At 29.9% G+C, this 18,893-nt stretch overlaps 1 protein-coding gene across 2 annotated transcripts in view; it reads left to right on the top strand.

Annotated features, from left to right (window-relative positions):
- Positions 1-18,893, top strand: part of LOC126882802 (myrosinase 1-like) — an 85,333-nt gene that overhangs the window by 31,192 nt on the left and 35,248 nt on the right. For both annotated transcript variants that reach the window (XM_050647867.1, XM_050647868.1), the window contains one exon: positions 4,249-4,383. In XM_050647867.1, coding sequence (XP_050503824.1) covers positions 4,249-4,383 — 135 coding nt within the window. The remainder of the gene's footprint in view (positions 1-4,248; positions 4,384-18,893) is intronic.

Genomic DNA, 18,893 nt, shown 5'->3' with positions numbered 1-18,893 from the left:
AGAGATTTCTGAAATGGTATACCGCATAAAAATCGGATAGACGCGCATAATTGACAATTAAAAAACAACGGTCTAAATTAAAGTTAGACCCGATTTCTCTTCAGAATCTTGAAAATGAATGTTTAAAATTCAATTTAAGCACACGATAACGTCAAAAACTATAACTTACATATGAGTTTTCAAGCCTCGAAAATGCGTATTTTTGCATTTTTCAGATTTTAAATCGCTTACAACTCGAAAACTATTAACATCTTAGAAAATTACAAGAAACCTTTTTTGTTTAGAATGACACAAAAAATAAACAAAAAAAAAATGTTTTTCAGAACAAAGCAAAATAAGAGATTTTTGAAATAGTATACGGCATAAAAATCGGATGGGCGCGCATAATTAACAATTAAAAAACAACGGTCTAAATCGAAGTAAGACCCGATTACTGTTCAGAATCTTCAAAATGAATATTTAAACTTCAATTTAAGCTCTTGACAACCTCAAAGATAATAATTTTAATATGAGTTTTAAGCCTCCAAAATACGTATTTTCGCATTTTTCAAATATTAAATCGCCTATAACTCGAAAACTATTAACTTTTGAGAAAAATGACACAGTACCTTTCTTATTTAGAGTCACCCAAAAACCTAAAAAAATATTTTTTGGAGCACAAAAGGTGATATTCTGAATTTGTTTAAACAATTTATGCCCAAAAATTGAGAGATTTTCCTGAATATAATTATGCAAAAATTAATAAAAATTATATGATTTTTCTTGAAATATGCGAGTGATGAACTGATCCTTTTTCTTAATTTCCACGCCAATGGTCGGCACTGGCATCAAAGAATCTCAAAAGCCGACACTTGGCAAACTGACTTTGGAAAAAGAATATGTAAATACTTATGGCCATAAAAAAAAACCAGAAGTAAATGTAATTATACGTTAAAAAGGAACTTATCAAACCAGTCGGGATTCTGGCGTGTCGGGAGTTTGGCCTGTCGGGATTCTTTCGTGTCGGTATTTTGGCCGTCAGGATTTTGGTTGCCGGGATTTTGGCTGTCGGGATTTTGGGGTAGACCCTTTTTTCAATGTGCCTCTAGTAATTTTGTCATTGCATCGTTTTCGTGGTCTTCCCACTGATCGTCTTCCTATTGGAGAACCGTCTCTCGTTGTCCTTATTATTATATTTGTTGTTATTCGGCTTATTTGATCATTCCAGTCTACTCTTCTGTTTCTTACACAGCTAATAATGTAAGGAGATGCACCTTGAATCTCCGTCGTATATGTGTACTTTTACGTCTGTCCCATACAGTTTCATAGAATATTAGTAAATGATTAATTAAAGTATTAATTTGTAAAGTTTTGATTTATGCGTTTTATTCACTTTGTAAAGATTTTTTTGGTGGCACTTATCTTAAAAATCCTACTTCCTGTTTAGAAATAAAGTTAAATAAATAAATGAAGTAAAGAAACACAGACTTACTCACAATCATTTAATTAACTTCGACGGCCTGTTTCGATCTCTACAATATACAAATCATCTTCAGGTCGGCGTTATAAGTGATTAAATGCTACAATTAAAGAAAGCCAGAGTTAGAACATTGTTTGGTTGTATCAAAATGCTAATAGTCTGGGCAGATTATCGGAGAATAGGCCATTTTTGGGAAAAGTTATTTACCAGCAATGAAGAAAATTGATTTTGAACTTTGAGATTACATTTTCTCCAACCTAATTTTTGATTAAAATTTTGCTATTTTTGGCAATTTTCACTCGTAATATCGATGGTTTTATTATAATAAAATATGTTATGAGTATTTTAAAAATATGAAAATTGGTGTGGAGAAAGGGGACAAAACTAAAAAGGTGATTGTTCGAAAATTATGATCCTGTTGTTTATATCTTTGCCGTAAATACCGGTCAACTTTGACCGGTTGTATCTGAGGAACCACTCATCACAATTAAACGTTTTTCTTTTAAAAGATGCATCCTGCTGCTTTTATTCCAATACCGTTTTCATGATTTAATTTAATTGAATATTTTCCAGGATATTTCTTAAAAGATTGTTTATAATTTTAAAATATTCCTGAGGCCGCTTAAATAGTCCAATTTTAATTCTATAAAGTATATTACATAGGTACAGTGTCTTTTGATACAAAAATCATAGTCATTCTTATGTATCATAATCATTTTGGTTATTATAGCGACGGTAAATTTTTAATTAACAATTAAATTGTTGCTAAACTGTTCAATCGATTTTCATCGGCTTCTGGAATTATTATCTATACGAAAAGAGCTTTTATATTACCAAGTAATTTAATTATGGATAAACAATTACTTATCTGAAATTCTAGTTGAAAATTAAAGATTTTGTTGGAAAAACCCGCATTTTTCGGGGAAAATTTTCATCGAAGTAAATCGGAAAAAACACGTCTCTATGCAGAATTTAATTATGGTGAATTTTTAATTTGGGTGTTTTTGTGTTAAGTTAAAATCTTTGGAGTTATAGAGCAAAAATTGAAAGAACACGATTTTCTGGCGCCATTTTGTTTATAAAAAAAGTAGCACACTATCTGCGGACTTTGCACACCTATATTATTAATATATAGAATCATAAGATTCGATTCCAGCAATAAAATTGCTGGTAAATAACTTTTTCCACCTACCTCTACCGAAAGTATACTTTTCCGGACCTGATTGTAGGGAGCAAAGTTGTACTTTTCCTCCCTAGGGAGGAAAATATTTTTCCTCCCTAAGGAGGAAAAGTAAAAGTGACGTCATAATATTTCATTCATGAAATATAACTTATTGACGCCCTGTATAATATCTATTTTACATTACGAAGTATCTATACATTTTAACGTTTATTTACAAAACATCCTGTATTTTGCAGAATGGTAAAAAACAGTAAATTGTTATTTTGATTTAACAATGTTTACATTCATAATTTGACTTATATTTGACAGCTGACAGTTATATTGTACCTACTTGTTGTTTTAGTTCTAATAAATTTTGTTGGTTAGTTACATAAATAAATTAAGAAAAAATGACAAAATGACTTGTTATTTGAGGAAGGTGGAAAAACCATATGTATAACATGGGAGTAAAGTGCCTTTTCCTCCCTTGAATGATTACTGCCCTCCGCTACGCGTCGGGCAGTAAACTTCATTCTCGGGAGGAAAAGTTACACTTTCCTCCCTTGTTATACAAATAGCTATTCCTTGTATTTTGCTAATTAGCCCAGAGTATAATAGAAAGCCAAAATTTTGAAAAGTATGTAAATGTTGACATTTCAGAACAACAAACAAATACATATTTATCCACACATATGAGTAAACAGGTACCAATAAGCACGCACACGCACACAGATGCATGCGGTTTATGACTGTTTGTTAAATTAAATTAAATTTTTTTAAAAAATTTAATTTTGATCTACTTATATGCCGTTGTAAGTAGATAAAAATGAAAAAAAAAATTTAAAATTTAATTTAATTTAACAAACAGTCTTAAACCGCATGCATCTGTGAGCGTGTGCGTGCTTATGGGTAGCTGTTTGTCATTTGTTTGTTGTTCTGAAATGTCAACATTTACATACCTTTCAAAATTTCGGCTTTCTATTAGCATTTTGATACAACTAGATAATGTTCTAACTCCGGCTTTCTTTAATTGTAGCATTTAATCACTTGTAAGGCCGACCTGAAGATGATCTGTATATTGTAGAGATCGAAACCGGTCGTCGAAGTTAATTAAATGATTGTGAGTAAGTCTGTGTTTCTTTACTTCATTTAAAATGAACTCACATATGCAACCCATTCAACATTTAAATAAATAACTCGATGGTTATGCTTCTATCTAAGATTTAAATCATATTTTTATTGACACTATATGCATAAATTTATATTAATACATTTTTTCGTTTCGTTGTTCTCCCAAAATATTTTTTGTCGTTGCGTTTCACAATAATTGAATGTTTTTAGTCAGAAGACCTATTAATACAGACTTAATATCTTTAAAAAAAATTACTCTTTCAAAATTGTCGAAAACATTTAAGAACTTCTTTTCATATAAGTGATTTACTCCTGTACTTATAAAATGTCAAAAATTACTGCATTGTTATATGTACAATAGTTCCTATTTTAATAAAAAAGTAACTAAATCCTACATAGTCAAACTTCTCCAAGTTCTAATATTCTGCAAAACTTTACCTACTAAGTTTAAATTTCAGAATTTATCGAAATCTAATATTAATGACTTGTTTATTAGGTTGTGCCAATAGGAGTTAGACGTGTACTAAAGTGGGTCAAGGACAAGTATGATGATCCAGAAATTTTCATTACCGAAAATGGTTTCTCTGACAAGGGAGAAATAAATGATGTTAAGAGAATACAGTATCTCCAGGTAAGACTCTATTAGAGCAGTCAACAGCGGTAAAAAACTGTAAAACCGGGGAATTTTGAGAACCAACACCGATTTTAATGAAAAGTTGGATTTAAGCCCAGTTTACCGTCTTTTTTAAAATCTACCCTATGCCGAATCGGGCTTCTGGTCTGGGGATGAGAATAACCCCATCTAGGAGATGAAAACTGTTTCAATCAAAATAACTGTGGAACTCGATATACAGGGTGTACCGAAAAGATTGGTAATAAATTATACCACAGCTTCTGGGGTCAAAAATAGGTTGATTGAACCTTACTTACCTATACAGTAGTGCACACAAGAAAAGTTACAGCCCCTTCAAGTTACAAAATGAAAATCAATTTTTTCTTCATATATCGAAAACTCTTAGAGATTTTTCATTGAAAATGGACATGTGGCATTTTTATGACAGCAGCATCTTAAATACAAATTAAAGTGAAATTTATGTGCCCCGTAAAAAATTTATAGGGGTTTTGTTCCCTTAAACCCCCTCCAAACTCTTGTGTACGTTCCAATTTAATCATTAGTATGGCACCATTAGTGAAACACACTGTTTTTAAAACATTTTTGTTTCTTAGAACTTTTTTGATAAGCCAGTGTTTATCGAGATATTTTGAATATTTATCGAATCCACGACATATTATTTGTATATGGTTAAGTACGATTATAGAGACCTGTTAGTAATCTGAAAATCAATTTATAATTTATATTTTTAGGTATATTTTGAAAAAAAAGCCACATCTCGATAAAAAGTGACTTATCAAAAAAGACTAGGAGGCAAAAAAGTTTTAAAAACACTTTGTTTAACTAATGGTACCACAATAATGAATTAATTGGAACGTATACAAAAGTTTGGGGGGTTTAAGGGATCAAAACCCACATAAAATTATTATGGGATAGACAAATCTCACTATAATTTTTTTTAAGATGATCCTGCCACAAAAATGATACATGTCCATTTTCAATCAAAAATCTCTAATAGTTTTCGATATATTGAAAAAAATAGATTTTAATTTTGTAACTTCAAAGGGCTGTAACTTTTTTTATGAGCATATTTGTACTAAGGTAAGTTAGATTCAATTGAACTATTTTTGACTCCAGAATGTGTGTTATAATTTATGACCAATCTTTTCAGGACACCCTGTATTGACCAATTTTGAGTAAATTTTGTTCTATAAAATTTTCTATAAAAGTTATTAGCGGTTGAAACTATGCATTTTTCATTAAAAAAAAATTCAATGTTTATAACCGTTTTTCATGAATAAATTAAAAAATTTTAACTTTATAGAAAAAATCATTAAGAACAAAATTGTAGCTAATTAAAAAACAAAGAGATGCGCGTTAGAAAGATCTATGTAAACCCAATAACGACCGAGTTATTATTCTTTAAAAGATGGTTATTTTCGAAGAACCTCGAACTTTCGGTATTTCGAAGAAAAACCTTCCATCTCAAATAACATGTGGTGCAATTTTTTGGGAAAACTTAACAGACATCTATTAAAGGTCATTCAAAATCCTTTCAAATGAGCTCTGACAAAAGTTTTTTGCATAAGAACTGACTGACTTACGACAAAAACAACGTCGCCCCCTACTTTTTTTTTAATAGCTTCCCACTTGAAATTAACTTTATTTATGTATAATTGATACTAAGCAGAAAGAGCAGAGAACGACTTTATTTTAACGACAAAAAACTTTTATCAGAACCCATTTGAAAGGTTTTTTAATGAACTTTGAGTTTTCCCAAAAAATTGCACCACATTCGAGTTATTTGAGATTGAAGGTTCTCCATTTCGAGGTTCTTAGAAAATAACAATCCTTTAAAAAACAATAACTCGTTACTGGCTTTACATAGGTCTTTCTGAAGCGAATATCTTTGTTTTTTTTATTAGCTACAACAGCGTTTCTCAACCTTTTACCATTTGCGACCCAATTTTCCATAATTATTTTCACCGCGCCCCCTCGTACAATAACAAAATATATATGCAATAATAATGTGTACTTGAATAATGTAATTTTGACAAAAAACAGTAAAATCTTGCTTTAATTACCAAATTACCGCGAATAAGTTTTATTGATATGTGGCATTGTGAAGCGATTCTGAACCAATCGACTCTCTTTCTAACTCAGTTCTGACCAGTTTTAGTTGAGTCAGTTCAGTAAGTCCTTCTGTAACTGTTAAGGATTCTACATATTATTATGCACTCATCGTTTCCAGCACGTAGCGTTTAGTTTCCGAAAAATATTGATTTTATTGGTTTTAAATATGAGCAATTCATACGGTCCGGAACGTATGGTATCAGACACTTCTTTGTAAAATTAGGTTTTTCGGAGACTAAGCTACGTGCCGGAAACGATGAGTGCATGATAATACAGAATCCTTAAAATTAATTTATTGTGGACGTGTATGTTTAGTCCATTAAAATGTTACATTTTTTAGGCCGTACCTTGCATTTCTTAGAGGAGTCAATTTTATTTCTTTAATGTGTAGGGGGGATCAGTAGAAGCTTGAGTTCAAGTTTTTGGGGTCGCCATCCTTGTCCCCCGGTCGCTATCTTGGAAATGGGGTGCAAAGGGGTTTCGCGCTATATCTCGTAAACTACCAACCCTACAGAAAATATAATTAAACGTAAAATGTAGCAAATTAAATTTTCCACAATTTTGTTTCTATTACTTTTTATCTTCAAGTGACCAACAAAAAAGATATAACCAAAAATATGTAAATTTTTTTTAACAAGTTTCCTTTTGGTTGTTATAACTTTTTTTCAGTTCATTTTAAAATAAAATATCATTATAGCAATTTTGTAGAGGGTTTCTCAACGAACAATTTCCACTATAAAGTTGTTTAATTCTATTTATTTATATAGGTTTTACAGCGCTCCAAACTTGACCAGATTCTCGAATGCTCATAGGGATACAATAAAAACAAAAGTTAGGCTTACTTTTCTATCTATATATATTTTTTATTCATACAACTTATTATGATTTTAACATTCCTATGCTATTATTAATCTGTTTTTGACCTTTCTTCCCACTATAAAACTTATAAGTCTAAGCATATACCTAGAAAAGGCCCAAGAAGTTGTTTGAGGAAAAATTCGCCGCTTCAGAAGAAGAATGACGCAACCGCAAAATGCAAAATTCTTAAGCAGAGCAAAAAAACGATTTTTGATATCAAAATCATAAAGTATGATAAAAATTAGCCATTCACCACACCGTGGTCAGGATCTCGAGATATAAGCGTTTTTTTGGGGTGTGCCGCTTGTATATGAAGTAACATAACTTTTTTCCTATTATATATTTTGACTTAAAATTTTCCAAAAAACTTCTTCATGAACTATATTTTATTGTTGTGTTGGTTAAAATTATAAACTAAAAAGTTTGTCACTCGACTTTTTTAAGTAAATATGAAACTAACGAAATATGAAGACAAAATGTTAATAAATTAACAACTCCTATTTTAATGTGTTTAAACATTTTGAACAAATTTCATTGTTATCTACATACTTTTAAGATGACACCGTAAAATTTTTAAAAGGAAATATTTACAGCGACCAAAGATACAGCGAGGTAAATTTGAAAAATCATCAAAATTGATTTTTGGCATTTTTGTATAAAATTTATTTTTTTAACATTTTCCACCAAGTCTAGATAAAAATAAACTTCATATTCGGATTCAGCGACCTCGAAAACATAAAAATAGACTAAAATTGATCATTCGCCTTAAATTTGATTTTCGTGGTTGGCATAACGGTTAATGCCGCTCGTCTAATATACAGGATGTCCAGAAACTCTACCGACAAACGAAGACAGGAGATTCCTCAGATAATTTTAAGATAATTTAACCCAATTCACCTAGTCCGAAAATGCTTCCTAAGGGAGCTAGAGCTCTTTGAAGATGGCGTCATGTAATTAGTTTTTCTTAAATACCTCCAGAACGCTTCTATTTAGAAAAACGAAAATTGGTATACGTATTTACTTTCCAGAAATGAATCGATTACATCCATTGCGAATTTCTAGTACAACTCATAGGCGTTCGTTTTGGGTAGGGCAACGGTTATTTTATCGCCTAACTTTTTTTCCTTTAATTTTTAAGCATTTTTGACTCTGAATTATTTAATTATGAGTTATTCTAGTACTAAAAGGTACTCTTAGTTTAAGTCGATAGGATATACCGTTTGCTAGAAAAATCGATTTAAAAATTTTTCGTTCCTTGAATTAAAATAAAGATACAAAAAAAAACTATTTAGAAAGATGAAAACTGGTACATTTATTTATATTCCAGAGATTAATCGATTTCATTAATGGCGAATTTCTAGTACCGGTCATAGGCGTCCGTTTTGGGTAGGTCAACAGTTATTTTATAGCATACCTTTATTGTCTTTAATTTTTAAGTATTTTTGACACTAGATTATTCAATTATGGGATATTCGAGTACTAAAAGTTACTCTTGCTTTAAGTTGGTAAAATACATCGGCTTTTTTTTAATTTTTTTTAACTTTTTTTTCAAATTCCCAAAACTAAAAACTTTCAAATCAATTTTTCTAGAAAACGGTGATCCTATCGACTTAAAGTAAGAGTACATTTTAGTACTAGAATACCTCACAATTTAATAATCCAGTATCAAAAATGCTTAAAAGTTGAAGACAAAAAAGTTATGCGATAAAATAACCGTTGCCCTACCCACAACGTACGCCTATGACCGGTACTAGAAATTCGCAATGGATGGAATCGATTCATTTCAGGAAAGTAAATATGCACCAATTTTCGTTTTTCTAAATAGAAGCGTTCTGGAGGTATTTAAGAAAAACTAATTACATGGCGCCATCTTCAAAGAGCTCTAGCTCCCTTAGGAAGCATTTTCGGACTAGGTGAATTGGGTTAAATTGTCATAAAATTATCTGAGGAATTTCCTGTCTTCGCTTGTCGGTAGAGTTTCTGGACACCCTGTATAGATAGAAAAGCATTATTTTTATACGAGAATTCGAGAATCTGGTCAAGTTTGGAGCGCTGTAAAACCTAGATAATAAATAAAATTAAACAACTTTATAGTGAAAATTGTTTATTGGAAAATCCTCTACAAAATCTCTATGATGTTATTTTATTGTGAAATGAACGTAAAAAAGTTATAACCTCCAAAAGGAAATCTCTTACAAAAGTATCTCTTATTTTTGTTTATAACTTTTTGTTGGTCACTTTACGATAAAAAGTAATAAATATAAAATTGTAGAAAATTTAATTTGCTTCATATTATGTGAAATTAAATTTTCTGTAGGGTAGCTAGTTTACAAGATACAGCGCGGAAGCCCTTTACACCACTTTTTCCAAGATGGCGGCCGGGGGACAAGGGCCTCAACCCCAAAAACTTGAACTTAAGCTTCTACTGAACCCCCCTACACATTAAAAAAATAAAATTGACTCCTCTAATAAATGCACACTAAATGTAACATTTCAATGGACTAGTTCTAGTGGGCGTGTTAATTGTGTGTTAAAAGCTTTACTTGCCTCATATAAAGTCTCATATCAAATAACCAGATCTAAAAAGCCTCACACTATTAGTGAAGAGCTTATTTTGCCAGCTGCAATTCAAATTGTAGAAACTATGTTTGGAGGTAATTTTCCCAAAAAATTGAAATCTATACCTCTATCGGATTGGTTGACTATTGCCCATCGAATTGGTGATATAGCTGAAGATGTACAAGATCAGCTACTCGGGAAGTTGCGTAACATGTAACCGGGGCCCTTATTTTTTATAGTTTGTTTATTTTTTCTTCTATCTAGTTTCTTTCTGGAAAATTTTCTTCTATCAACTTGTTCTGGAGCTCATTTTATCGGTATTTCTGAACCTGAGTACTTTGACAAGTATTTAGTAAGTATATGTTATAAAATGGATCGTTTTCCCGTTATTTAACTATGAATAATTAGATTTGAGTACTCACCAAAATAAAATATATATTCAAATACCTATAATTTTTTTAATTTATACTAAACCTTTTTCAAGTAAGGATCTCGGATATTTGGTTTTTTATTAGCTTCAATTTTGGCAATGGTAACTTTTTTGTAAAAACTTATAGTATCACAATTTTATATATAACTTCTATGAAGCAAGAGTTATTTATGAAAAACCGCTTGAAAGCAAGCATTTTGTTCACAAAAAAATAAAATCTTTGACCTTTGGTAACTTAAAAAGTATTAATTTATTTTGATAACTTTATATAACAAATTTTGCTTAAAATTTATCCCTCTATCGATTTCTGGGGTTATTTTTGATAAAACAATTTTCACTACCAAGAAGGGGTGGAATCCACCTACCATGAGGTATCCTCTAACCACTCACCAATTTTCATGCAAATCGATGGAGGTTCACCGAAATCGGACTAATAGTTCACATCCACCTTTATTGACTGCACTATAAGTGTAGATATGAATTTAAATCAGTTCGTTTTTTGCGGGATATTCATTTTATTTCTAAGTAAATAAAACTAGAAATACTAGTAACCTTTTTTTAAATAAAAACGAGTTTTTCCAGAATTTTTTTTATTCTATTCGATATAGTCTCTTTTATCTCTACAGCGTGTCTACTTAAGTTGGAAACATATGGGAAACTTTTTTATTATTGTTGTTCTGAAGCTATTTTCTTGTGGCATTTTTACAATTTTAACTATTTAGAATGGGAAATAAGCCACAATATTATTAAAAAATGATTTTTATTAACGTTTCGACGCCCAAATCGGGTGCCGTTGTCAAAATACAAAATACTATTAATATAAACAAAAATGTTGTTGCTTAGTAAAAAAATTCTTCTAATAATTTATTTAATTTGACTCATTTATATCGGCAATGCAGACACATATGATACATTTTAAAGTAGAAGACTTTAAAATGATATTGCCAATATTTATGAGTTGCGTTCCTGGGACGACTTTACTGAAAGATAGTTCATTCGATTACATGAAATCAACGTTTATAAATAAGGAATTGTCAAGATTGGATCGAATGGAACAGAACAACATAGAACGGGATCCTACAACATTCACAAGAAATAATACGAGGAAAATATCAATACCATACATAAAAGGACTATCCGAGAAACTTAAAACAATAGGAAATAAATTCAACATTTCAACAACATTCAAAACAACCAACACATTGAGATCTATTCTATCTAAAACTAAACCTAACAATGAACAAGAAAGGACAAAGAATTGTATTTATAAAATACCTTGTGAATGCGAACAGTTTTATATAGGTGAAACATCAAGACCATTAAACGTTAGAATAAGTGAACATCAATCTTATATTAAAAATAGAGAATTTGATAGATCTCAAATATGTCAACACGCATGGGATAATGAACATAGAGTTCAGTGGAGAGATTCAAGTATAGTCCTGAAAGAAACAGATAGTAAAAAGAGAAAAATCAAAGAAGCGGCTCTAATTATGCTAAACGAAACCAATTGTGTCGCAAATTCCTCGGTGGAATGCAGTAGGATGTGGATACCCATACTGAAAGAGGAAGTCAATAGAAAGAAAATACCACAATTAGTAAGTCAATAGTCGAGTTAGTACATATTTTATATTTTAGTATTACTTATATACCCATGTATTATTGATATTATTTATAATTTAAACAAAATTATAGTAAAGTCAGAATTTGGTATTAATTTTGAGAGTAAATTAAATGTAAGACCAAATACTTACGATGTCGGGATAGTATCACGAGGTTTTTCCTGGTTTTCCCTCGTGATTTACTATGAGATCTCTAACGCTAGAATTTTAATATCACCGTTGCATGTGGTTGTCTTTTTAAAGACAGATCACATGCTATGATTTTTTTGTGACGGATATTCTTGAGTTGAGGTTGATTTCATGTAATCGAATGAACTATCTTTCAGTAAAGTCGTCCCAGGAACGCAACTCATAAATATTGGCAATATCATTTTAAAGTGTTCTACTTTAAAATGTATCATACGTATCTGCATTGCCGATATAAATGAGTCAAATTAAATAAATTATTAGAAGAATTTTTTTACTAAGCAACAACATTTTTGTTTATATTAATAGTATTTTGTATTTTGACAACGGCACCCGATTTGGGCGTCGAAACGTTAATAAAAATCATTTTTTAATAATATTGTGGCTTATTTCCCATTCTAAATAGTTAAAATTTTTTATTATTAATTTTACGAAAAAAAGTTATTCGTTATAAAAAGTTCTGCATGCTCCAAAACCTAAGATTCAATGATCAGATATCAAATTTTCTCAATATTATACGAGGTATGTCAAAAGATATGAATCTCGGTCAAGGGTAAAGTACATTTATTTCTCTCAATATCGAAAATTCTTATGATAAAAGGTTGTTTGGAATTAAAAACCAAGATCAAATATGCAATTACATGCTTCTAATTGAAAAAGAAATTATTCTCAAATTTATGGATACCCAACATCGTTTTTAAATATTACAAATATGATAATTCGTTTATTATTCATTTTACGAAAAAAAGTTATTCTTCATAAAAAGCTTTGAATGGTCTAAAATCTAAGACACAACCATGATATATCAACTTTTATTAATTTTATACGAGGTGTGTCAAAAAATATGAAATTCGCTCAAGATTATAGTACCTTTATATTTCACAATATTTCAATTAGAAGGATGTAGTTGCATATTGAAACATAGTTTTTAATTCTAAATAACTTTTTTAATAACAGTTTTCAATATTGTGAAAAATAAAGGTACTTTATTCTTTAGTGAAATTCATATTTTTGGACATACCTCGTATAAAATTAATAAAATGTGATATATGATGGTTGCATCTTCGGTCTTAGGACTTACAGAGCTTTTTATAAAGAATAACTTTTTTTCGTAAAAGTAATAATAAAAGAGTTATCGTATGTGAAATAAACAAAAACGAAGTTAGTAATAAATTTGAGAAAAATTTGGAAAATATTTTTTTCCAATTAGAAGCATGTAATTGCATATTTGATCTTAGTTTTTATTTCCAAACAACTTTTCTTAAAAAGAATTTTCGATATTGAGAGAAATAAAGGTACTTTACTCTTGAACGAAGTTCATATTTTTTGACATACCTCGTATAATATTGACAAAATTTGATATCTGATGATTGAATCTTAGGTTTTAGAGCATGCAGAACTTTTTATAAAGACTAATTTTTTTTCGTAAAATGAACAACAAAAAAGTTTCCCATATGTTTCCAACTTAAGTAGACACGCTGTACACAACTTTTTAAGCAATTTTCCAACTTCTTTATGCCGTTCGAATAATACGATTGTGGAAGCTCTGCAAAGTAGGCGTTTTTCATCAAATATCTCTTCGTTCAAGCTTTTTTCAGATTTGGCGACACATAATAATTTGGGGATAAAATCAACAAAATAAGATGGATGGGAAAGTAATTGAAAGCCTAACTCATTATTGACCTTGGGCCCACACTTTATTATTATTATTACCTCTCTCATGAGACTTTCTGTATTCAGTTATTCATGTTCAGACGTAGACCAGGGCGGATTTGTGAAAAAAGGTCTATTTTTGGATGTGCGAGGTGGCATTCGGATTTGTGCAGATAAAGTTAGGTAACAACTTCAACAATAATAATTGACTTATAGACCAGGGCGCATCTGTAAAAATATTAGTATATTTGGACGTTGAGAGGTGACTCAAATTTTTTTGCAGGAATTGCTTGAAAATAACTCAAATAATAATATTTGAGTTATCCTCCCTCTCAAAAAGGTCCGGAACATTGTTTAAATAATTAAAATGTCAAAAAATGAAGGAAGAATTCGATTTTGGTCTTGGTTTTTTGATTATAACTTTGAAAGTATTCATTTCCGAGAAAAGTTGTACTGACATAAAAGTTGCGTAATTAAATTTCCTACAATATAAAATTGGTTAAAAATTTAAAAAATTGTCACCCTTGTTGAAAAAATAGCAATAATTGCGAAAAAGCATACAAAAACAAGTATTCGCATTTTACGTTTTTCAACCATTTACGCTACACTTAGGACCTTCATATTTTGCCCAGAAAAACTCTATGATACAGTAAAACAATACTGTAAATTTCATTAGGATCGGTTCTATAGATTTTGCAAAATAAATTTTGCAATCCAGCTGTCGCAAAAAAAATTCATTTTTTCGAAATGTTACAGGACTGAAAATAAAGCAGATAGCAAGTTGAATTTTTTTGCGTATAGAAGTGTACTGTAGCTTTCATTTGCAATTTGCAAAATTAAAATCGATTAACTACCACGGCGTCAGGAATTTTTTTAAATAAACATTAATTATTGGTGCTACGCGCAGGACAGCGGATAGTTTGCTCTGATTGGGCATTCCAATAACCTTTGATAATGATTGATACATTTTAATTTTTATTACATTTCGATATAAATAAATAAATTTGTTTATTGCAAAATAAAAACACATACTCTATCTTTTGAAATAACACTTTTTTTAGCAAAAATTTTCTTTGTTCATATATTTTAACTTAGAGAATAGAAGTTTATTATTTTTAAACATATGCAATTGTTTAAACAATATTTCACAAACAATAATAAAATTAGTTTAATTTTTGTGGAATTAAAATATTAAAATACAACAAAATATAGAGTAAGAAAATAATATATTAGATAAAGATTAGAAGAAATTTTGGTGGAAATCAACTTGTGTGAATCGAACACCGCTGTCCTGCGCGTAGCACCAAAAATTAATGTTCATTTAAAAAATTTCCTGACGCCGTGGTAATTAATCGATTTTAATTTTGAAAATTGCAAATGAAAGGTACAGTATACTTCTATAAGAAAAAAAAAAATTCAACTTACTATCTGCTTTATTTTCAGTCCTGCAACATTTTAAAAAAATGAATTTTTTTTGCGAAAGCTGGATTGCAAAATTTATTTTGCAAAATCTATTAAACCGATCTTAATTAAATTTACAGTGTTGTTTTACTATATTATAAAGATTTTCTGGGTAAAATATAAAGGTCCTAAGTGTAGCGTAAATGGTTGAAAAACGTAAAATGCGAATACTTGTTTTTGTATGGTTTTTTCGCAATTATTGCTATTTTGCCACAAGGGTGACTATTTTTTAAATTTCTCGCCAATTTTGTATTGTAGTAAATTTAATTACGCAACTTTTATGTCAGTACAATTTTTCTTAGAAATGAATAGTTTTAAAGTTATAATCAAAAAACCAATAAAAAAATCGAAATGTTCCTTCATATTTTGACATTTTGATTATTTAAACCATGTTCCGGACCATTTTGAGTGGGAGGATAACTCAAATATTATTATTTGAGTTATTTTCAAGCAATTTCTGCAAAAAAAATTGAGTCACCTCTCAACGTCCATCTCAAAACAGATCCGCCCTGGACTATTATGCTCCTTCTCAAATATTATGCCCCGAACATTAATAAAAAATTTAAAGTATTTAAAAATTTTGAAAAACATCGATTTTTTCTACTTTCTTTGCTTATAATATAACTTTAAAACGATTCATTTTGGAACAAAGTCGTAGGGAAATAAAATAAAGATAATTTAATTTTGTATGAAAAACGACTTGTTAAAAATGTCTTAAATTATTAACCTTTCTGCAAAATAGCAATAAATACAAAATAAGGGGGCAAAAAAGTCTGTTATTATTCAATGTTTTTCAACCACTTTGCTTGCAATTAGAACTTTCGTAATTCGCTTAGAAAATTCTTACAACATACAAATCTTTCACCAAATTTCATTAAAATCGACCTGATAGATTTTTCAGAATAATTTTGAAATTTTTTTTAACCTTCGGATGACCAAGCGGGGGAAATTGTGACCCAGCGTAGGTTTTTCTTTAATAAATTCAAAAGTATTTTTAATTTTTAACTCATTATTTTTTTATTTGACATTAATATCATTCTAGATGTCCTCATATTTTGAAATAAAAAAAATTCCCTATATTTTACGAATAAAAAATATATTCTGAAGTTGATGTTCAGTAAAATAGCGTCTATTATGTGTATTTACAAGAAGTTTTAAGCTAATGGCGTCGACTTTGCAAAGTAACAAGACACTTACTCAACATACACACTACATATGACACTAATACTCAAGTTGTGACTGGCTGAATGACATAAAGTCCATGCCAAAAAAAATTAAAAATTAAAAAAAAACTATTTTTTTGTTAATTGTCAGTTTTGACATTTTTGACCTGGGGTCATTTTCCCTCCCTTGGTCATCCGTGTAACAATATAAAGGTTACACATCGGAAGGTTAAAAAGGCTCAAATTTTTTAAAAACTTTCTGAAGAAAAAGTAGACCATTAAGAAGTTTGCTAATTTTTTTGCATATAAAGAAGTTCTCTACCTATCTAATACACTTTACAGAATTAAAATCGGATTATTTAAGCGCCCTCAGCACTGTTTTAAAGTTATAAACAATTTTTTGGCTTGAAAATACAGCGAGAACGTTTTAGTTGGCATAAATTCATTTTCTCGAGAATAGGCGTCTCTGGAGATAAATCCCGAAACAGGTCGATTTTTATTTTTAAATTCTAATTTTTTGGTATATATATCATACTAGTGACGTCATCCTTCGGGGTGTGATGACGTAATCGATGGTTTTTTTTAATGAAGATAGGTGCCGTGTGATTGCTCAATGGAAAGGTTATTTAGTTTTGTATTCACTAATATAAACATTAACATAACTATTTATACAAGGATTGAATTAATTTTTTTTAATTATATTAGTTCCAATAATTAGATTACGTCATCACACCCAGATGGATGAAGTCACTAGTCTGACATTTATGCAAAAAATTATAATTTAAAAATAAAAATCGATCTGTTTCGGGATTTATCTCCAGAGTCTCCCATTGTCAAGAAAATGAATTTATTCCAACACAAACGTCCTCACTGTATTTGTTTATAAGCCGAAATATTGTTTATAACTTTAAAACAGTGCTGAGGCCGCATAAATAATCCGATTTTAATTCTGTAAAATGTAATAGATAGGGAGAGAATCTCTTTTATTGTAAAAAAATAGCAAACTTCTAAGGGTCGATTTCTCATACCTGCGTTAATCTATGGTTCAGTTGAACCAGGTTCACCCGTGATCTGTGGTTTTGTTTGAAATGCATTTCTCATTAGGGATGGGAAAAACCTACCGGTTTAAACCTAAAACCGGTTTTTTTACTTCGCAATAACCGGTTTTACCGGTTATTTTTTTGTCCCGGTTATAACCGGTTTTTTCTTTTTAAAGTAAAAACCGGTTATTAGGTTTTTACGGTGATTAGGATTAGGTTAGGTATTATTTTTTATCCCAATCATAATTATTATTCTCAAGTAATTATTCCCAACAAAACCATAATTCAAATTTTATTTTATTTTATAAATACAGAAGCAAATTGAAAGTGCAATCTCACATCAGCCAGAAGCAGTTATTTTTATTATAATATTTTCTTGAAAAGGTATCTCTAATCATAATATGTATTTACATAAGAAGTATCTCTTTGAATTAGATGCAAACATCATCTATTTTTCACACTAAACTCTTAACTCTTGACATTGAAAGTGGTTGAATGACTTTTTCTGATTACCAAAAATAATGCTCTGACTATGCAAATCGTCTTACTGATTACGAATACGAATCTCCAAGAATTTCGCTACGTTTTCAAAACGATACACGCATACAGGATGTATTAAATGAGTTAAAATGTACCTATTCTACAAATATATACAAACGTGTTAAAAGTAATACATGATAATTTTTTTGATGGTAGTAAAAATAAAAGATAAATTGCATTATCCAATTTAGTTTTAAGTAAAATATTTATGTTGTTATTATTTTTTTTAAATCCCATTTCAAAGAGTCTGGGAAATTTTTTATAAGTTGAAATGGTTGGGGAATTTTTTAAGTTTGGGAGGAGAGGAAAATTGGTGGGTATTTTAGATAATAAATAAATATATTAATTAATAGAATAAAATGGTTTTATTAAAAATTGTGTTTTATTTATATTGATGTCCTTTCGATAGTACTAATTTTGATCATATTGATATCGAGTCGAATGGAGTATCGCAAACTAAAGTGCATGTGTAAGTGCAAACTAAAGTGTAGATGTAACTTTGTAACCTATTGGATTAAAAAAACCGATAACCGGTTTTTCCAAAAACCGGTTTTTTTCGGCCGGTTATAACCGCCAGGTTAAACCGTAAGCAAAAAAACCGGTATAACCGAAAACCGGTGTTTTGTCAAAAACCGCCATCCCTATTTCTCATTGCCCGTTCATGTCAGCGCTCGTTCTACAGTTTTCGAGAAATGCCAATAGATGGCAAAAGGTAAAAAACTGTCGCCATTTTGAACTACCATTTTTATGCTGTTTTTGAATAAAGTTAAATTTAAGTATTTATAGTCAAATAGTCATTTTAATAATTATAAATAAATATTATAAAAACAAAAATAATGTTATCGTTTATCGTTGGGCTTAATATAATAAAATAGGATATATT

This window comes from Diabrotica virgifera, chromosome 3, assembly GCF_917563875.1.
Source record: "Diabrotica virgifera virgifera chromosome 3, PGI_DIABVI_V3a".
NCBI lineage: Eukaryota > Metazoa > Arthropoda > Insecta > Coleoptera > Chrysomelidae > Diabrotica > Diabrotica virgifera.
The sequence above is the reverse complement of the archived record's forward strand: the minus strand, read 5'-3'. Positions and strand labels throughout refer to the sequence as shown.